The following is a 17,648-nucleotide window of genomic DNA, read 5'->3' as shown; positions in this document are numbered from 1 at the left end:
GTGGTCACTCATAGACCACAGCACAAGCCAGGAAAGGAGTAAATGCCTCTCCTTTGATCATACCACCTTGGAAAACTTGAAAATTTACAGGTCCCTAGAAGTATCTCTGAAAACAGCTGCACAAAACCCCCTAAGCTTGGGACAGTACATTCTCCACACTGGAAGCAGATCCCTACCTTAACGGAGAGTTTAAAAGTAAAATCATTGGCTGGGATCATGAGTAAACAGTGCAAAAAAAAAAAAAAGTCAGATCATAGAATCTTTCTTTGGTGACAGAGAAGATCAAAACATACAACCAGAAGAAGACAACAAAACCAAAGCTCCTACATCCAAAGCCTCCAAGAAAAATATGAATCAGTCCTAGGCCATGAAAGAGCTCAAAAAGGATTTTGAGAAGCAAGTAAGAGAAGTAGAGGAAAAAATGGGAAGAGAAATGAGAGTGATGCAAGAAAATCATGAAAAACAAGTCAACAGCTTGCTAAAGGAGACCCCCCAAAAAATATTGAAGAAAATAACATCTTAAAAAATAGGCTAAGCTAAATGGCAAAAGAGGTCCAAAAAGTCAATGAGGAAAAGAATGCCTTCAAAAGCAGAATTGGCCAAATGGAAAAGGAAGTCCAAAAACTCACTGAAGAAAATACTTCCTTAAAAATTAAAATGGAGCAAATGGAAGCTAATGACTTTATGAGATATCAAGACATTGTAAAACCAAACCAAAAGAATGAAAAAACATAAGACAATGTGAAATATCTCACTGGAAAAACAACTGACATGGAAAACAGATCCAGGAGAGATAATTTAAAAATTATTGGACTACCTGAAAGCCATGATCAAAAAAACAGCCTAGACACCATCTTTCAAGAAATTATCAAGGAAAACTGCCCTGAAATTCTAGCACAAGAGGGTAAAATAGAAATAAAAAGAATTCACTGATCACCTCCTGAAAGAGATCCCCAAAGGGAGAAAAAAGACCTATTTAGCCCAGCTGTATGCCAATAAATTTGACAATCTTAGTGAAATGGATGAATATTTACAAAAATATAAATTGCCCAGATTAACAGAAGAGGAAATAAAATACTTAAGCCCATTTCATCAATTAACTCCCTAAGAAAAAATCTCCAGAGCCAGATGGATTTACAAATGAATTCTATCAAATGTTTAAACAACAATTAATTTCAATACTACATAAACTATTTGGGAAAATAGGCTAAAAAGGAGTCCCACCAAATTCTTTTTATGGTACAAATATGGTGCTGAGAAGAGCTAAAACAGAGAAAGAAAATTATAGACCAAATTTTTCTAATGAATACAGATGCAAAAATTTAGAATAAAATATTAGCAAAGAGATTACAGCAATTTATCTTGAGGATAATTCACTATGACCATGTAGGATTTATACCAAGAATGCAGGGCTGGTCCAATATTAGGAAAACTATCAGCATAATCGACCATATCAACAACAAAATTAACAGAAATCATATGATTATCTCAGTAGATGCAGAAAAAGCTTTTGAGAAAATACAACATCCATTCCTGTCAAAATGCTAGAGAGTATAGGAATAAATGGAGTCTTCCTTAAAATGATTAATAGCATCTATCTAAAACCATCAGCAAGCATTATATGAAATGAGGATAAGCTAGAAGCATTTCCAATAAGATTGGAGGTGAAATAAGGATGTTATCATCACTGTTATTCAATATTATACTAGAAATGTTAGCTTTAGCAATAAGAGAAGAAAAAGAAAGTGAAGTAATTAGAATAGGCAAAAAGAAACAAAGCTATCACTCTGTGCAGATGATATGGTGGTATACTTGGAGAATCCTAGAGAACTGAGTAAAAAACTACTTGAAATAATAAACAAATTTAGCAAAGTAGTAGGATATAAAATAAATCCATATAAATCATTGGCATTTCTATATACTACGAACAAAGCCCAACAGCAAGAGATAGAGAAATTCCATTTAAAATTACTGTAGACATTATAAAATATTTGGGAGTCTACCTGTCAAAACAAATCCAGGAACTGTAAGACTGCAATTACAAGCACTTTTCACACAAATAAAGTCAAATCTAAATAATTGGAAAAATATCAGTTGCTCATGGGTAGGCCAAGCTAATGTAATAAAAATGACAGTTCTACCTAAATTTACTCATTCAGTGCCATACCAAACTACCAAAAAATTATAGAGCTAGAAAAAATAACAAAATTCATCTGGAAGAATGAAAGTTCCGGAATATCAAGGGAATTAATGAAAAGAAATGCAAGGTAAAGTGGCCTAGTCATACCAGATCTTAAATTGTATTACAAAGTGGCAATCATCAAAACTCCTTGGTATTGGCTAAGAAATGGAATGGTGGGTCAGTGGAATAAGTTAGGTACACAAGACACAGTAGTCAATGACTATAGTAATTTACTGTTTGATAAACCCAAAGATCCAGCTTCTGGGATAAGAACTCACTATTTAACAAAAATTGCTGGGAAAACTGGAAAATAGTATGGCAGAAACTAGGTATAGACCAGCATCTTACACCATATACCAAGATAAAGTCAAAATGGATACCCCAGCACTTGCTGTGTGGCACTCTAATTTGCAACTCCCCCTGATTAAAGACCTCCATTTTGCTAAATTGGCTGTTTTCTCTTGAATTCAAGTTGACATGCCTATCTAAAAGGGTTAGTGTTTAAGATCAAATGAGATGAGATGTAAAATGGTTTGTAAATCTTAAAGCATTTATATAAGTATTATAGCTCATAACCCATTAGGCTCAAGAGGCAGAACCACCACTTCCATTGGATAAAGGGCCAGGTCTTAAGTCAGAAAGATAGAAGTTCAAATTCTGCCTGAGACACTTACTAGTTGTATGACCCTGGACAAGTCACTTAGCCCTGTTTGCCTCAGTTCCTCATCTGTAAAATGAGCTGCAGAAAGATATGGCAAACTATTCCAGTATCTTTGCCAAAAAAACAAACCCAAAAAGGGGAGATGAAAAGTTGGGCACAATTCAACAAGAAGACGTGTTTTTGCGGAAGCCCTCCACGCAGGTGGCTACACTACATTGCACCTAACGTTAGTAATCACAAAAAACAGGCTGAGTGAGGGCGTCCAAGTACAATCACCTCCTTTCCTTTCCCTTTCCCTCCTAGTGCGCCAGGATCCAAAGACACGTTCTGCCTCTCCCCTTCCCGGAGGCTAATAACTTTCCGCCTGGGAGAACACGTACCTCCACCCCTACGGGGCGGGTCCCAGTTCTGGGCATGCCCCTAGCCAGATTGAAGCCACCGCCTCCTTGGCGGAAGTGGGAAGGCTCCTCCTCTAGTCATTTTATTTTTCCCAGAGTTCCGTGAGATACTGTCATGGACGCTCCCTGGGTCCGTTTTTGGCACATGGGACACCAGGTTTAGGGGACACCAGGTTTAGGGGACACCGTCGGTGCGGCAGCCAGAGGGGATAGCGGGCTGAGTTAGCGTCCGGGCGCCCTCGGGTCGTTTGCTTCGGCCCCCCGGAGCAGTCCCCGTAGTAGCCGTCGCTGGTGCCCGGCTCCGGCGCTGCCATGTGGCCCCCGGAGCTGGCGGTGCTGAGGGGCTACCCCATCGACATGGAGCGGCAGCGATGGAAACAGGCGGACGCGGCCGGCGCAGGTGAGAGGAGGGTTCGCTGCCAGCTGCCCCGGGCGGCGTGCGCAGGCTGCCCGGGGCCACCAGCCCCGACGTCTCTGACGCCCCCGCCGCCTTCGTTTCCGGCTTCCTCACCTCACGTCCCAGCCGGTGTCAACAAACACTTTGTGGCCCGGGCCTTGGCCTCCCCGACTCCGGGCCTCCTTCAGCTGCCAACCTGATCATCCTGACGCACGGGTGTGGCCGTGTCACCCCCCCCCCCACCTCAGTGAATTCAGTGACCTGGAGTTGAGCCTAGAGATAGTAGAGAGCCAGTGGAACTCTGAACTAGGGAGGGACGTGCTCAGCGTTGGGAATAGCTATGTTGAGGATTCATTGGAGAGTAGAAAGAAAGGCAAAGAGTCGAGTTAAGAGGATATTGCAATACTTCAGGCAAGAGATCCGTTACTTGTAGGATCAAATAAAGCCGCCTCTCTGGTGTTTCTCTTCACCTGGCTGTCATGCTTTTCCATCTTCTTACACATTACTACTTTCCCTGAATTCTGTGATCCACTCCAGTTTGCTTGTTCTGAAACTTGGGCATACTACCTCCCATCTCTCCTTTTTTGCCATAGCTGTGCCCCACTCCTGGAATGCATTCTGTCTTCAACACCTCTCTGAATCCTTGTTCTCCTTTAAGACTCATCTCAGGCTACCTACATGAAGCCTTTCTGAGCCCTAATTAATGGTGCACTTTCTTTCCAAACCAACCTGTATACATTTTGTATATATTATTTATATATGCCCATCTTCCTGATAATAATTCAAGCTCCTTGAAAGCAGGGCCTGTTTCACTTTTGGCTTTATGTCCCTAGTGCTTAGTGAAGTCTCATAATGGATATACATCCTTGTCATTTGGTTGATGGGGGTGGAGAGGACTAAGGGAAGGACAAAAAGACAGGAATTATCCAGCACTGAGGGCAGACACCTGGCCCTTTTCTCTTTCTGATCTCTGGAGTCTGATGGAGATAGTAAGCCACTGGTGTGCTTCCATTGCTGTTGACTTTCTTTTTAGGGGAGTGGGAGGGAAAGTTGGGTTTGATTATGTTTTAATGTTTCCTCTCTCTAGTATAAAAGGATTTTGAGGGCTTTGGGATGTACCAGGAAGAGAAGTAGAAGCATTGTCCTTGATTATAGGTGAATTAGGGAAGATGGAAAAGTGATGGTTCAATTAAATTCAACAAGCATTTATTAAGCAATGACTAAGTGGCAGGGCCCTGGGGATACAAAGGAACATGTGTGTGTATGTAGAAAATCATGTTTACAAGTAACTAAATGAATGATAAATTCAGAATCTTAATTGTAGGGATGAGAGCAATATTAGCTTGGGGGGGGGAACAGATCAGGAAAAGTTACATGTAGGAAGTGGCATTTGAATTGAGTCTTGAAGGGAGCCAAAGATTCTGAGAGGCCTATTAGAGAACAGCTTGTGCAAAGGCATGGAAGTGGGAGATTGAACATCTTGGATAGGGAACAGCAGGTATTCCAGTTTAGCTAGAATGTGCATGAAATAGAGTGCCAACAAGAGTTTTTATTTGAGTCTAGAGGCAGTAGGGAACTCTTTGAGCCAGGGGAGTGATATGGTCAGCATTGGGAAAATCATTTTGGTAGCTATGTTGAGGATGGATTGGAAAGTGGAGAGACATAAGCCAATGAGCCAAAATAAGAGTCAAAATAAGGAGATATTTACATTGTGTACTTCAGGCAAGAGATGATTAGGGCCTAAACTAAGGTGGGTGGCTGTGTGAGTGTAGAGAAGGATGTGGATGTGAAAGTGGTGATGGTGGTAGAATACATGAAACTCGGGCTGGATCTGGGGATAGAGGAGATAGTGCTGGTCCAAAGAGTCTCCATTGTCTTTCAAACTTGGATGATTGGAAGGATGATGCCTTAAATAGAAAGTTAAAAAGAAAGAGTGATGAGTATGGGGCAAAAAAAATTTTTTTCTTTCTTTGGATATGTTAAGTTTGAGATGGTAAATGCCCAGTAGGCAGTTGGGGGTCCCCTAAGGCTCTGTCTTGGTTCCTCTGGTCTTCTCCTATGCTAATTTGCTTAGTGGTCTCATCATTTCCCATGGTCAAGTATCATTTTCTTGCAGATGATCGTCAGATCTACTTTTCCAGTCCTAACCTCTTTCCCGACCTCCAGTCTTGAATTTCTAACTGCTTATTAGACATTTAGAACTGGATGTCCCATAGACACATTAACTCAACAAGTCTGAAGTCCAAAACTGAACTCATCCTTCCCCCCCAAAACCATCACCTTTTCCTAACTTCCTTACTGTTGAGGGTGCCATCATCTTCCCAGTTATCTAGAATTGTAACCTGTGTCATCCTCAACTCCTCCTGCCCTTCCTATCCGTCTGTTGCCAAGGCTTGTTTTAACCTTTGTAACATCTCTTGTATATGTTCCTTTCTCTCCTGACACTAAAACCTCCCTGGTACAGGTTCTCATCACCTCATGCCTGGACTCTTTAAATAACCCTTGTTGGTCTCCATGCCTCATTCTTTCTCCACTCCAATCTTTCCTCTATTCAACTGTCAAATTGACGTTCCCAAAATATTGGTTTGACCTTATCACATCTCTACTCAGTAAACTGCAGTGGCTGCCTGTCATCTCTAGGATCAAATATACAATTCTCTGTTTGGCTTTTAAAGCCCTTTATAAAGTCCTCTGACTCCAGAAGTCAGAGGATAGTCAGAGCTGTCATGCTACAGAGAATGCTCATCAACTACTAAGTAACTTTGAAGTCGTTAACAACAAAAGAAAACGTTTTGAAATTTAATGTTGAATTCGTTTCTTAAATGTCACAGTACATATAGCCAGGTGCCAGAAGCTTATACTATTGTATGACTGTAAGGGTAAAGAAAATTGACCTTTTTGTTAGGGTCAGCTTGTGATCGTTGAAATCATTTCACAGTTTCCTGATAAAGTCCTGTCAGCTGACTCCCTTTTAGTTAGTTCTGGGACCAGCTTATTGTTCCTCTATGGTACCTGTCCAGGTATGTACTGATAGATCAACTAAATGAGTTAACCAATCAACTGGAAATCAAAATTTGTGCATTAATGTATTTTTCATCCATCTAAATTTTCCTGTGTGGATTGTTGAAATTGAGTAGTAATGGTCTCTGAGTATTGGTTGAAGGAATGGGTATGTTTTGATTCATTTAATAAGAATTTTAACTGCAGACTATATACTAGGCACTGTGTTAGGTATTGGGGATAGAAAGACAATCCTTGGCCTAAAGGAACTTATGTTTTATTGACAGAGATGGGGGAGCATTGGGGAGAGATTGTTCACAGATCAGTATATATAGGATATGTTTAAAATAGATAAACACTGATTTTGGGGAGCTGGGACAGGGGAACTAGTACTTGAGTGAATTAAGAAAGGCCTGTTGAAAGAAATAGCATTTGAGCTGAGCCTTGAAGGGAGCCAGCAGTTCCAAGAGGAGGGGATGAGGAGAGAGAGCCCTCTAAGCTTTTGTGTGGGGGGATTTGCAAAGACATTGAGGTGGAAGATGGAGTGTTGTATTTAGGGAACAACAAATAGTGTAGTTTGACTAGAGTGTAGTTTACATGAGGAGGAAGGAGTAATCATCCTGGAAAGACTGGCGTTTAAAGCCCTTCTCAGTCTGGTTCCAGTCTAACCCTGGATTTTTACATTTAGTTCTGGAACCCATGAAACTCCTTGAGTAGTGGAGTGAAGTGGTGGTCAGACCTGTGGTTTAAGAGCATCAGTTTGGCAGCTACATGGAGGTTGGACTGGAGAGGAGGGAGAATTGGGGGCAGTATAGATTTCAGGGGTCTACAGATTTGCATGGGGAAAAAAATCTTTATTTCCATAGAATTGGTTTCCTTTGTAATCCTGTGTATTTTATTTTATGTATTTAAAACCATTGTTTTGGGAAGGGATCCATAAGCTTGACCAAACTGCCAAAGGGGTCCATGACACAGAAAAGTTTTAAGGAGAGAGGAGGAGGTTTAAGGAAAGAGAAGGAGAGAGGTTGGTTAACAATGTCAAATGCTGCAATGAGAAGAGAAGACATATATGGGGCAGGATCACTTTCCTTTCTTCAGGTATTTAAAGAGCAGTCCCATGGAAGAGGGAATTGCTTGTTCAGATTGGCCCCAGAGGGCATCAGTGGGTGGATGGAAGTTGCTTAGACGAAAATTAAGCTTAATTTAAGGAAAAACTTTCTAAGAGAGCTGTCCAAAAATGGAAAAGGCAGCCTTTGTAAATAGTGGGTTTCCTGCTCATTAAAAATTTTCCAGCAAAGACTGAATGACCACTTCTCAGTATGTTATAGAGGGGATTCTAATTCAGGTATGAGTTGGACTAGGTAGTATATAAGAAACTTTTCTACTGTGAGATTCTGCAAAAATGAATATATAAAAATAAATCAAACCTCTTTTTGGCTTTAGCTCTATCAATGGGCATTCTCACATTAATCTAATTCACTCCCACAGCTTCAGCTGTCATTTCTGTGCTGTGATTCCAAAAACAAAACCTATGTTCCTACCTCTTCTAAAATCCAGTCCAGCATTTCCAAAAAACAGATAGTCATCTGGCCCTAAGTATTCCCACCTCCAGACTTCAGGAGGTAGTGGAAGATAGAAAGGCCTGGTGTGCTATGGTCCATGGGGTCGTGACTGAAGGAATGAACAGCAAAAATCCCACCTATATCAACATTCTACAGTCTGTAAGCACATTTGTTCTTTTTTCCTCAGAGCTAATATTCCTCCTGACTTGTCCTGTTTCTGTTAATGGTACTACTATTTTCTCAGTGGTGTAAGATTGAAACCTTGAATCTTTGTTTTTTCCTTTCTCCCTTTGTTCTTCATGTTTGTCATCCTTTCAGTTACCCAGTTTCGTAATCGAGGAGACATTTTTGATTCCTTACTCTCCTTCACCTCACATATCCATTCAGTTGCCAAATCTAGGTGATTCTACCCCCATTGCGTCTCTTGCATCCATTCTCTTCTCACCACTCACACAGGGATTACCCTGAATGGTTCTCATCAGGTTTCATCTGGATTATTGCAATAGCACCTTCATTGCTCTCCCTTCCTCAAATCTCTGACCTTCCAAGAACTTCCTTCAAGTAGCTGCCAAAGTAATTTTCCCAAATCCCCTGTAGGACATTACTCCCTTGTCCGAAGTGCTCCAGGTGCATCCTTTTATCTGCACAAACTCCTTCACTGTCTGGATCCATGATTTTTTAATCAATAGTCAATCAACAAACATTTATTAAATGCCTTCTATGTTCTAGTTTTCTGCTAAGTGCAGAGGATACAAAAACCAAAGTGAAACAATCCGTTCTCTCAAGGAGTCACATTCTAAGTGGAGAGACTCACTCCTCTGCTCTATTTGTTTTGTTTATACTCCAGCCAAACTGGTCCTGCTGTTTTTCACAGGTGACACTAGCTCCTGTCTCCTTGCTCTATGCCTGGAAGCCCTCCTTTCTCTTCACCTGCTACTGCTCAAAATTCTTAGCTTCCTTCATAATTCAGCTCAAGTAGTGCTTCCTCTGTGAGGCCTTTCCTGATTTCTAAACACCTCCCTCCTTTATTGATTTTGTATATATTTCATATATGTACAGGTTTCTACTTTGTATCTATCTGTAGTGCCTGGCACAGCTTCTGGCACATGGTACTTGTTAGTTGGTTGCAGTCCACTATTTTCTCTTTCCAAAATGTGTTCATTCCTTCATTCATTCATCCAACGCTTACTTTTTTTAATTTTAAAATTTTAATTAAAAATTTTTTTTCATCCAGTACTTATTAAATGCAGAGCCCTGTGGTAGGCACTTGAGGAAGATAGAAAGTTAAGATCAGAGACACTCCTTGCTTTCATGAAACTTAAAAAATTAGACAAATAAGCAAAGATAAATCTAACTAATAATACTGTATGAATTGCAAAACATTGCCTTGTGAGGGCTGAGAGAGATCATTACCAATTTTGAGTGTTGGGGAAGGCTTCGTGGAGATGGTGGCATTTGAGTTTGGATTTAAAGGAAGAATAGGACTTTAGCAGATGAAGAGCAAGAGAAGGGGCCCGTCAGGTTTGGGGAGCATGAACAAAGGCATAGGGGCAGAAGAAGATAGTGTGAGGGTCAGGGTAGGCCAAACTGTCTGTGGCATGGAGGGTACTAATATATAGTAGACTGGTGTCAGATTTTGGAAGGTCTCAATGCTAGGTTTGAGGGACCGAGCTTTACTCAGTAGGGAGGCATTGATGATTTTTGGGTGGGTGAGTGGCATGATCCTGTCTATGTCTAATCAAGGTAATTTTTGCACCATTATTTAGTACATAGCGGAGAGGGATGAAAATAGAGGTGGAATACTTTTTAGGAGTCAATGAGTATACTCCATCTCCTGAATTCTGTTTCTTTTCACTGTCCCTTTTCGTCCCTTGCCTGGAATACTCTTCCTCTTCACCTCCACCATGTGGCTTCCTTCGAGACTTAGCCTTAATCCTTCCTTCTGCAAGAGGCCTTTGCTGGTGCTCCCTCCGTTGTCTCCTCCAGTAGAATGTGAGCTTTGAGGGCAAGGACTCAGCTTTTTGCCTTTTCTAGTCCTTAGCACAGTGCCTGGTTTATTAAGTGCTTGATAAATGCTTATTGATTCAGGAGCCGGTTGAAGTAATCAAAGTGAGTGGTAAGGAGAGCTTAAACTAGGGTAATTTCTTTGAGGGTAGAGAAGAGAGGACTGATATAATGGGTATTGCAGAGGTGGAATTGATAGAACTTGCTAAGGGATTCTCTTCCCTCTTCCTCAACACTCATATCTGAAGATAAGACCTAGAGGAAGTGGTGATGTCATGGGCAGCAATGGTGAAGTTGAAAACGGGAACAATACTAGTACCAACTTTCCAGGGTTGTTGTGAGGATCAAATAACATAATATGTGCCTGGCACATAGTAAGTGCTTAATAAATCCACCCCCCTTCCCTTCTTCTCTCCTTCCCTCTCTCCATTCATTCCTTCAATCTTTCCTTCCTGCCTTCCTTCTTTCCTTCTTCCCTCCCTTCCTATTTCCTTGCTTCTAGGGGGTGGGGGGACATGGTTAAACAAAACTGCTGCTTTAGAAGGATCACTTTGGCAGCTGAGTGGAGGGTGGATGGGACCAGGGATAGACTTCTGGTAGGAAGGCCAGCTAGCAGATTTTTGCGGTAGTCCAGGCATGAGGACGTGAGGCTCTGTACTCCAGTGGTGGCAGTGTCAGAGGAGAGAAAGGGCCATATGAGAGAGCCATTATAAAGGTAAAATCCACAGGCCTTAGCAGCAAGTAGGATGCTGGGGAGTGAGAGAAAGTAAGGAATTGAGGTTGACATCTAGGTTTCAAGCCTGAGTGACTTAGGAGGACTTACTACTTATTCTCTTTTGGACTTTACACAAATTTTTTCCCCTATCTATAAAACTAAAGAGTTGGACTAGGTAACCAGTAAGATCCCTTTTAGCTTTAAATCCTGTGTTCTTTGTTCCAGTCCCTTGTATACATTATTGTGAAATTAATCTCCATAAGGCACATCTGTTCAAAAGCATTCACTGACTGTTGGTTGCTTATAAATTTAAATTTTGTACTCCTTAGGGTAGTATTCAAGGGCCCCTTTGGCATATCCCTCAACTTGTCTTTCTAACCTTATTTCTCATTCTCATACACAAACCATCTGTTTGAGGTGAACTACACTACCCATGGTATCATTATTATGCTGGTTTTTTTTCTTTCTTCTGTGACTTTGTTCATTTCCTCTTTCAGAAATTCCCTTCTAATAATGTCTCTGAAAACCCTATTCTTCCTTCAAGACCCCCCCCCATCTATAATGTGGGAAGGTTGTAATAGATATCTTTAAGGTTCTCAAAGGCTTTGCAGAATATCCACAGTAGGGCAGCAAGGCTGTTGTGGGACTTTGAGTTCAGTCCATATAAAGATTGGTTGATGAAATTGTTTAGCCTGGAAAAGAGAAGGGTGTGTGTTGGGGGGATGGGGTGGGGTGGCATGTGGGAGGGTGCTGAGGAAGAAAGTAGAGACATGGTAGTATTTTTTGTGAATTGGAAAGATTCTCATCTGTGAGGAGTAGATCTGTTTTGCCTGATCCCAAAGGTCGGAACTAGGAACAATGGGTGGAAGTTGCAAAGAAGCAAATTTTGGTGTAACGTCAAGAAAAACTCCCTAAAAAATGAGTTATCCAAAAGTGAAGTGTGCTTCTTTGGGAAAGTCGGGGCTGGGGCCTGGGGGGCTCTTTTAAGCAGAAGTTGGATGACTACGTTGAGGGTAGGTGGTAGAATACATTCTGGTCAGGTGTGGATATCAGGCTAGGTGACTCCTGAGGCGCCTTCCAGTACTGAGATTCCATCTGTACCATTCTGTGTTTCCATGAATTAGCACCTTCGGATTCCTCTTAGCTAGGAATGATAGATATAGCCCTTTCCTCAGAGCTGCTGTAAGTCTGTTTGTGCCTTTACTAACCACGGTCTTCCTTGGTCAAAGGTCACATGTTAGCTAGATAGGTTACAGTGCTATCTACACACACATGGTATCTATGTATGTCACCTGTGTGTTACATAGGTAATTTACATAGGTCATCTGCATATGTAAAGTGCTTTGCAAATCTTAAAGCATTGTATAAATACTAGTTGTTAATTATTATTGATTTACAAACTTGTTTTGTTCTCCCTGGTATTCTATAAGGTTTTTGAGTTTAGAGGCTGTATTTTACTTATCTTTGTGTCTTTCTTAGAGAGAGGCAAAATGGTAAAGGGGAATCAGGAAAGACCTGGATTCAAATCCTTCCTGTGATTACTACAGTGATTATGGGGACCTCCCTGAGCCTCAGTTTACTCATCTTTAAGATGGGAGCAGTAAGACTTGTAGTGCCTACTTCATTGGATTGTTATAAGGATGAAAAGAGATAATCCATACAAAACTCTTTGCAAATCTCAACAGTAATCATACTGACATTTATGTGGTGGCTTTAATATAGTTCACCTGCTTACATAATGTCCTTTAGCTATATGAACTTATGTTCATGGCTATCCTTAGTTTTGTGTCTGATGCTTTATGATTGTGCGGCATAGGACAAGCCACTTTCCTGAGGGAGGCACATTTCAGGTTTTTATGAACTTACTTTGAACTTTTAGAAATAATCAGTTCCTAGGAAGTCATTTTTGCAAGGTCCTGCATTTGCTTTCTAAGTAGAACTTTGGGGTGATTAGCTTACTAATTAGTTTTCTAATAAAACTCAGCCTACTGAGCCCCGTCCCCTCATTCCTTGACACATCACTTAAAATTACCTCTCAGGATTCTTTTTCCTTTATCTGTTATTCATTATTGTCCCACCCTTGGCTAGCCTCTCTTGTCATCTTACCTCTTTCCAGCCAAACTCTAATCTTTTGTAGATTCATGCTTTAGTCTACCTCTCTACAAAACCTTTCACTAGACCTCATTCAGTTGGGGGCAAATTTCCCCATGCTTTTCATCTTTTCTCACCTTGACTGAAACCTGACTTCCCCTAGCTGATGCCATTTCTCTTTGCCAGAGGAGGCTGTTATTTCTCTGACAACTCAGAGCTTCCTTTTTATAAGACTTCTACCTCGCTTTTAACAGGTACTGTTTCCTAGCTAGTCTGTTTCTACGTAGACATATGATGACCCTACGGGTGAAGATAAGACCATAAGACCATTTCATAGAATGTTAACTCTTCAAGTTACACGTGCTACTTAAAACGTATGGATCCTTTTTAAGTCTCTAACACATCTAGGGCCATTGCCAGTCGTCTTGACTTTTGTCTTGCCAATGGACTTTGGTGACTGGGAGAGAGTGAGTCTGATGACTATGCAACTCTGCCTCACTTAAATCCGGTTCAAGAGCAAGTCAAGACATCACCCCACGATGTCATTGGTCCTCTTTGAAAATGAAGGATGAATAACAGTCCTCTTTGAAAATGAAGGATCAATAACAATGGATGGAGTTAGTACAATGTAGTAGAAAAAGCCTAGGACTTGAGTTTTGAAATCAGTGTCACTTATTACTTGTGTGGCCTTGGACAAGTCACTCAACCTTTTGGGGTTCAGTTTCCTAATCTGTAAAATGAGGAATTTGAACTAGATGGCTACTGAAGTCCATTTTAGCTCCAGGTCTGTGATTCTTTCTTCCCCTCATTTATTAGGAATCAGTTTAGTTCCCGTGTGTCTTTTCTCTCTTTTGTTTCCTTCACACCCCACTTCCTACCCTGCTTTACTCTGCTTCTCTGTATTGTAAACTTGTTGAAGGCAGGATTTTTTTTTCTTTTGTATCTCCATTGTTTAATACAAGCACAAGAAAAGGCACTTGATAAAGATATGGTGAAATGAATTGAATTTTTAGCAATCCTGCTCCTGATGATAACCAAGGGGAGGCTGGAGGGTAGGATGGAGAAAGAAAATTACAGTTTTTCTCCTAAAAATTGGGAGTAGGGGCAGCTAGGTGGTGCAGTGGATAGAGCACCAGCCCTGGAGTCAGAAGAACCTGAGTTCAAATTCGACTTCAGACCAAACACTTGACACTTACTAGCTGTGTGACCCTGGGCAAGTCACTTAACCCCAATTGCCTAAAAAAAAAAAATGGGAGTGGGTGGTGGTTGAGATGACTTTGATTTGACAAAATATGCCTCTCATGTGGTACGTTCTGTGTTTATTTGCAAAGATTATGATTTTGAGGTAGATTTAAATAAAGAAAAATTACATGAAAGCTGTTTCCTTTCTTTAACAGTAATAAAAATTAGGCCTTAATTCCTAATTTGAAATTCATAGTACTTAGAATATGGTGGTGGCTTTGTTACTGTAGGAAATATAGCTCTGGATGATATGAATTTGCCCATTATTTAATAGCTAATGAGCATACATATAATATAGATTCTTTGTTTTTCTGACTTTTTAAAATGTTGAATGACTATATCATTTGTCCCATCTTATTTCATTATTTCTTTGTATTACAGATAGTGGATCCTTTTTACAGTTGCTGTTAGAAGGGAACTATGAAGCCATTTTTCTAAATACAGTTACCCAAAACATTTTTACTGCACTGATATTGAAAGAGGAGAAGATTGACAGCTACCTGGAAAAGCAGATTCTTACATTCCTGGACTGTTCAGAAGATTTGTATGAAACTGAAAGGTAGGACTTTTTTTTTTTTTTAACTGCAGTTGTCATAGTGGAAACAGAATTGTAGTTAACCTATATAGAAAATTGTTAACATTAATTCCATTCTTCATCTTACTTGGATCTCCGAGTGCTCCCTAAAAAATCTCAGTTTGAGATTTCTGCAGCATCTGATCTAGATTTTGTTTTGTTTTACTGCGTTGGTTCAGGATAAGAGTGCTTGGTGTTACAGAACCCAGTCTTCAGGTACGCATTTTTTGAACAAATACATTAGCTTTGTTTTATCCTTCCTTTGTGCTAGGAAACAAATTCTATAACAAGTTATAGGAGAAGCCATGTTTCTTTGGTTGCATTTTAAAAAATTTATTATGCTAGTGCTTGATTATTTTGCACTTAGTTTCCCTAAGGATTTTTTAAAAATCAAAAGTAATTATTTTTAGGGCCAAGTGATAGAGGGTAGGTCTTCCCAGAGACCAGTTTTCTACCAGAAACTCCCTCATTTTCTAGCTCATTTCTTTAAAGTAAATAATAAGATCTGCTACTGCTTCTACTCTCCATAGCCCTCTTCTTTCTGAGTAAGGATGTGTTTCACCTGTGACATTCCTTTGGAGTTTTTTCCTCTATGCTCAAATGTTGTACTATTGCTTCACTAGGTATTTTTTCTAATAAATTTCCTATGTCAAAGTTGTTAATTGTTGTCTCTTGGACTTTCCCAACAGAGAATACAGCTTTTGACTTTTTTTTTTGGCTGGTATTTTCTATAATTGAATTTAGAACTAGAATAAACTAGTCTGAGATGGATAAATTATATCCCTAACCAGTATAGGATCCATACTAACTCCAGCTTCCTGTTCTAAAATGACTTCATATTCATCCCTGACATGCATTCTGTGTTCCAGAAAAATTACACTACTGGCTGTTCCCTAGACTTTAACATTCTATTTACCACATCCATGCATTTGTATAGATTCTCTCCCAAGCTTGGACTGTATTCCTTTTAGCTTCTCCTTCTTAGACTCTCTAGCTTCCTACAAGGCCCTTCTCAATTGCTAGCCACCTCTCTTTTGAAGTCTCTTCTGATTTCTCTAGTTGTTCTTGCCATCTTGAAGTTTTTATTTATTTATTTGTGTGCATGTTCCTTCCCCTACACCTCGCCCCCTTTAAAATGTAGGCTTCTTGAAGGCTGGTATTGTTTTGAGTGTGCCTTTGTTTCCCCAACATAGTGCCTTGCACATAGTATGTACTTAATAAATGTTTGTTAAAATGTATTGAAAGCGTTATTGGTTTGGAGTTTATAGTTTTCTTTCTTTCTTTTTTTTTTTTTTAGTTTTCAACATTTACTTCCACAAGATTTTGAGTTCCAAATTTTCACCTCATCTCGCCCCTCCCCCCACCCCAAGATGGCATGTATTCTGAATACCCCATCCCATAGTCTGCCTTCTGTTCTGTTTCTTCCCCCCTTCTCTTATTCCCTTCCCCTTCTATTTTCCTGTAGGGCGGGATAGATTCCTGTAACCCATTTCCTGTATTTCTTATTTCCCAGTTGCATGTGAAAACATTTTTTTTTAAACATGTGTTTTTAAAACTTTGGGTTCCAAATCTTCTCCCTTCCTCCCTCCCCACCCACCCTCATTGGAAAGACAAGCAACTCAATATAGGCTACACATGTGCAGTTTTGCAAAACACTTCCATAGTAGACATGCTGTGAAAAACTAACTCTATTTCCCTTAATCCTATCCTGCTCCCCCCTTTATTCTCTTCTTTCTTTTGACCCTGTCCCTCCTCAGAGGTATTTGCTTCTGATTACCTCCTTTCCCAGTCTGCCCTCCTCTCTATCATCCCCCTACTCTCTTGTCCCCTTCCCCTCCTATTTTCTTGTAGAGTAAGACAGATTTCCATACCCAATTGAGTGTGTATATTATTCCCTCCTTAAGTCAAATCCTATGAGAATAAGATTCACTCATTCCCTCTCACCTTCCCCCATTTCCCCTCCACTGTAAGAGCCTTTTCTTTTCTGTTATTTTGTGAGATACTTTACCCCTTTCTACCTTTCCCTTTCTCCTTCTCCTAGTATAATCCTCGCTTACCCCTTAATTTTATTCTCTAGATACGACCCCTTCATCTTCAACTCACCCTGTGCTCTCTATCTATCTATCTATATATGTATGTATATATACATATATACATACATATAATTTTTTCCCTCCAACTACCCTAATACTGACAAAGGTCTCATGAGTTACAAATATTGTCTTTCCATGCAGGAATATAAACAGTTCAACCTTAATAAATCTCTTATGATTTCTCTTTCCTGTTTACCTCTTCATGTTCCACTTGAGTCTTGTATTGGAAAGTCAAATTTTCAATTCAGCTCTGGTCTTTTCATCAAGAATGTTTGAAAATCCTCTGTTTCACTGAATGACCATTTTTTCCCCCTGAAGAATTACACTCAGTTTTGCTGGGTAGGTGATTCTTGGTTGTAATCCTATCTACTTTGCCCTCTGGAATATTATGTTCCATGCCTTGCGGTCCCTTAATGTAGAAGCTGCTAAATCTTGTGTTATCCTGATTGTGTTTCCACAATACTTGAATTATTTCTTTCTGGCTGCTTGTAATATTTTCTCCTTGACCTGGGAACTCTGGAATTTGGCTACAATATTCCTAGGAGTTTTCCTTTGGGGATCTCTTTCAGGAGGAGATCAGTGGATTCTTTCCATTTCTATTTTGCCCTCTGGTTCTAAAATATCAGGACAGTTTTCCTTGATAATTTCTTGCAAGATGATTTCTAGGCTTGTTTTTTGATCATAGCTTTCAGATAGTCCAGTAATTTTTAAATTCTTTCTCCTGGATCC

General features: G+C 40.1%; 1 protein-coding gene across 2 annotated transcripts in view; it reads left to right on the top strand.

The window, feature by feature from the left end:
* The first annotated feature begins 3,338 nt into the window (after positions 1–3,338).
* Positions 3,339–17,648, top strand: part of TTC27 (tetratricopeptide repeat domain 27) — a 228,476-nt gene continuing 214,166 nt past the window's right edge. For both annotated transcript variants that reach the window (XM_027850566.1, XM_027850565.1), the window contains exons 1-2: positions 3,339–3,641; positions 14,634–14,811. In XM_027850566.1, the coding sequence (XP_027706367.1) occupies positions 3,554–3,641; positions 14,634–14,811 (266 nt within the window). In that variant the 5' untranslated portion in view covers positions 3,339–3,553. The remainder of the gene's footprint in view (positions 3,642–14,633; positions 14,812–17,648) is intronic.

The sequence above is a fragment of the Vombatus ursinus genome, unplaced genomic scaffold, assembly GCF_900497805.2.
Source record: "Vombatus ursinus unplaced genomic scaffold, bare-nosed wombat genome assembly UNPS02009062.1, whole genome shotgun sequence".
Lineage (NCBI taxonomy): Eukaryota > Metazoa > Chordata > Mammalia > Diprotodontia > Vombatidae > Vombatus > Vombatus ursinus.
Note: the sequence above shows the minus strand (reverse complement) of the source record. Positions and strands in the feature narration are given on the sequence as shown.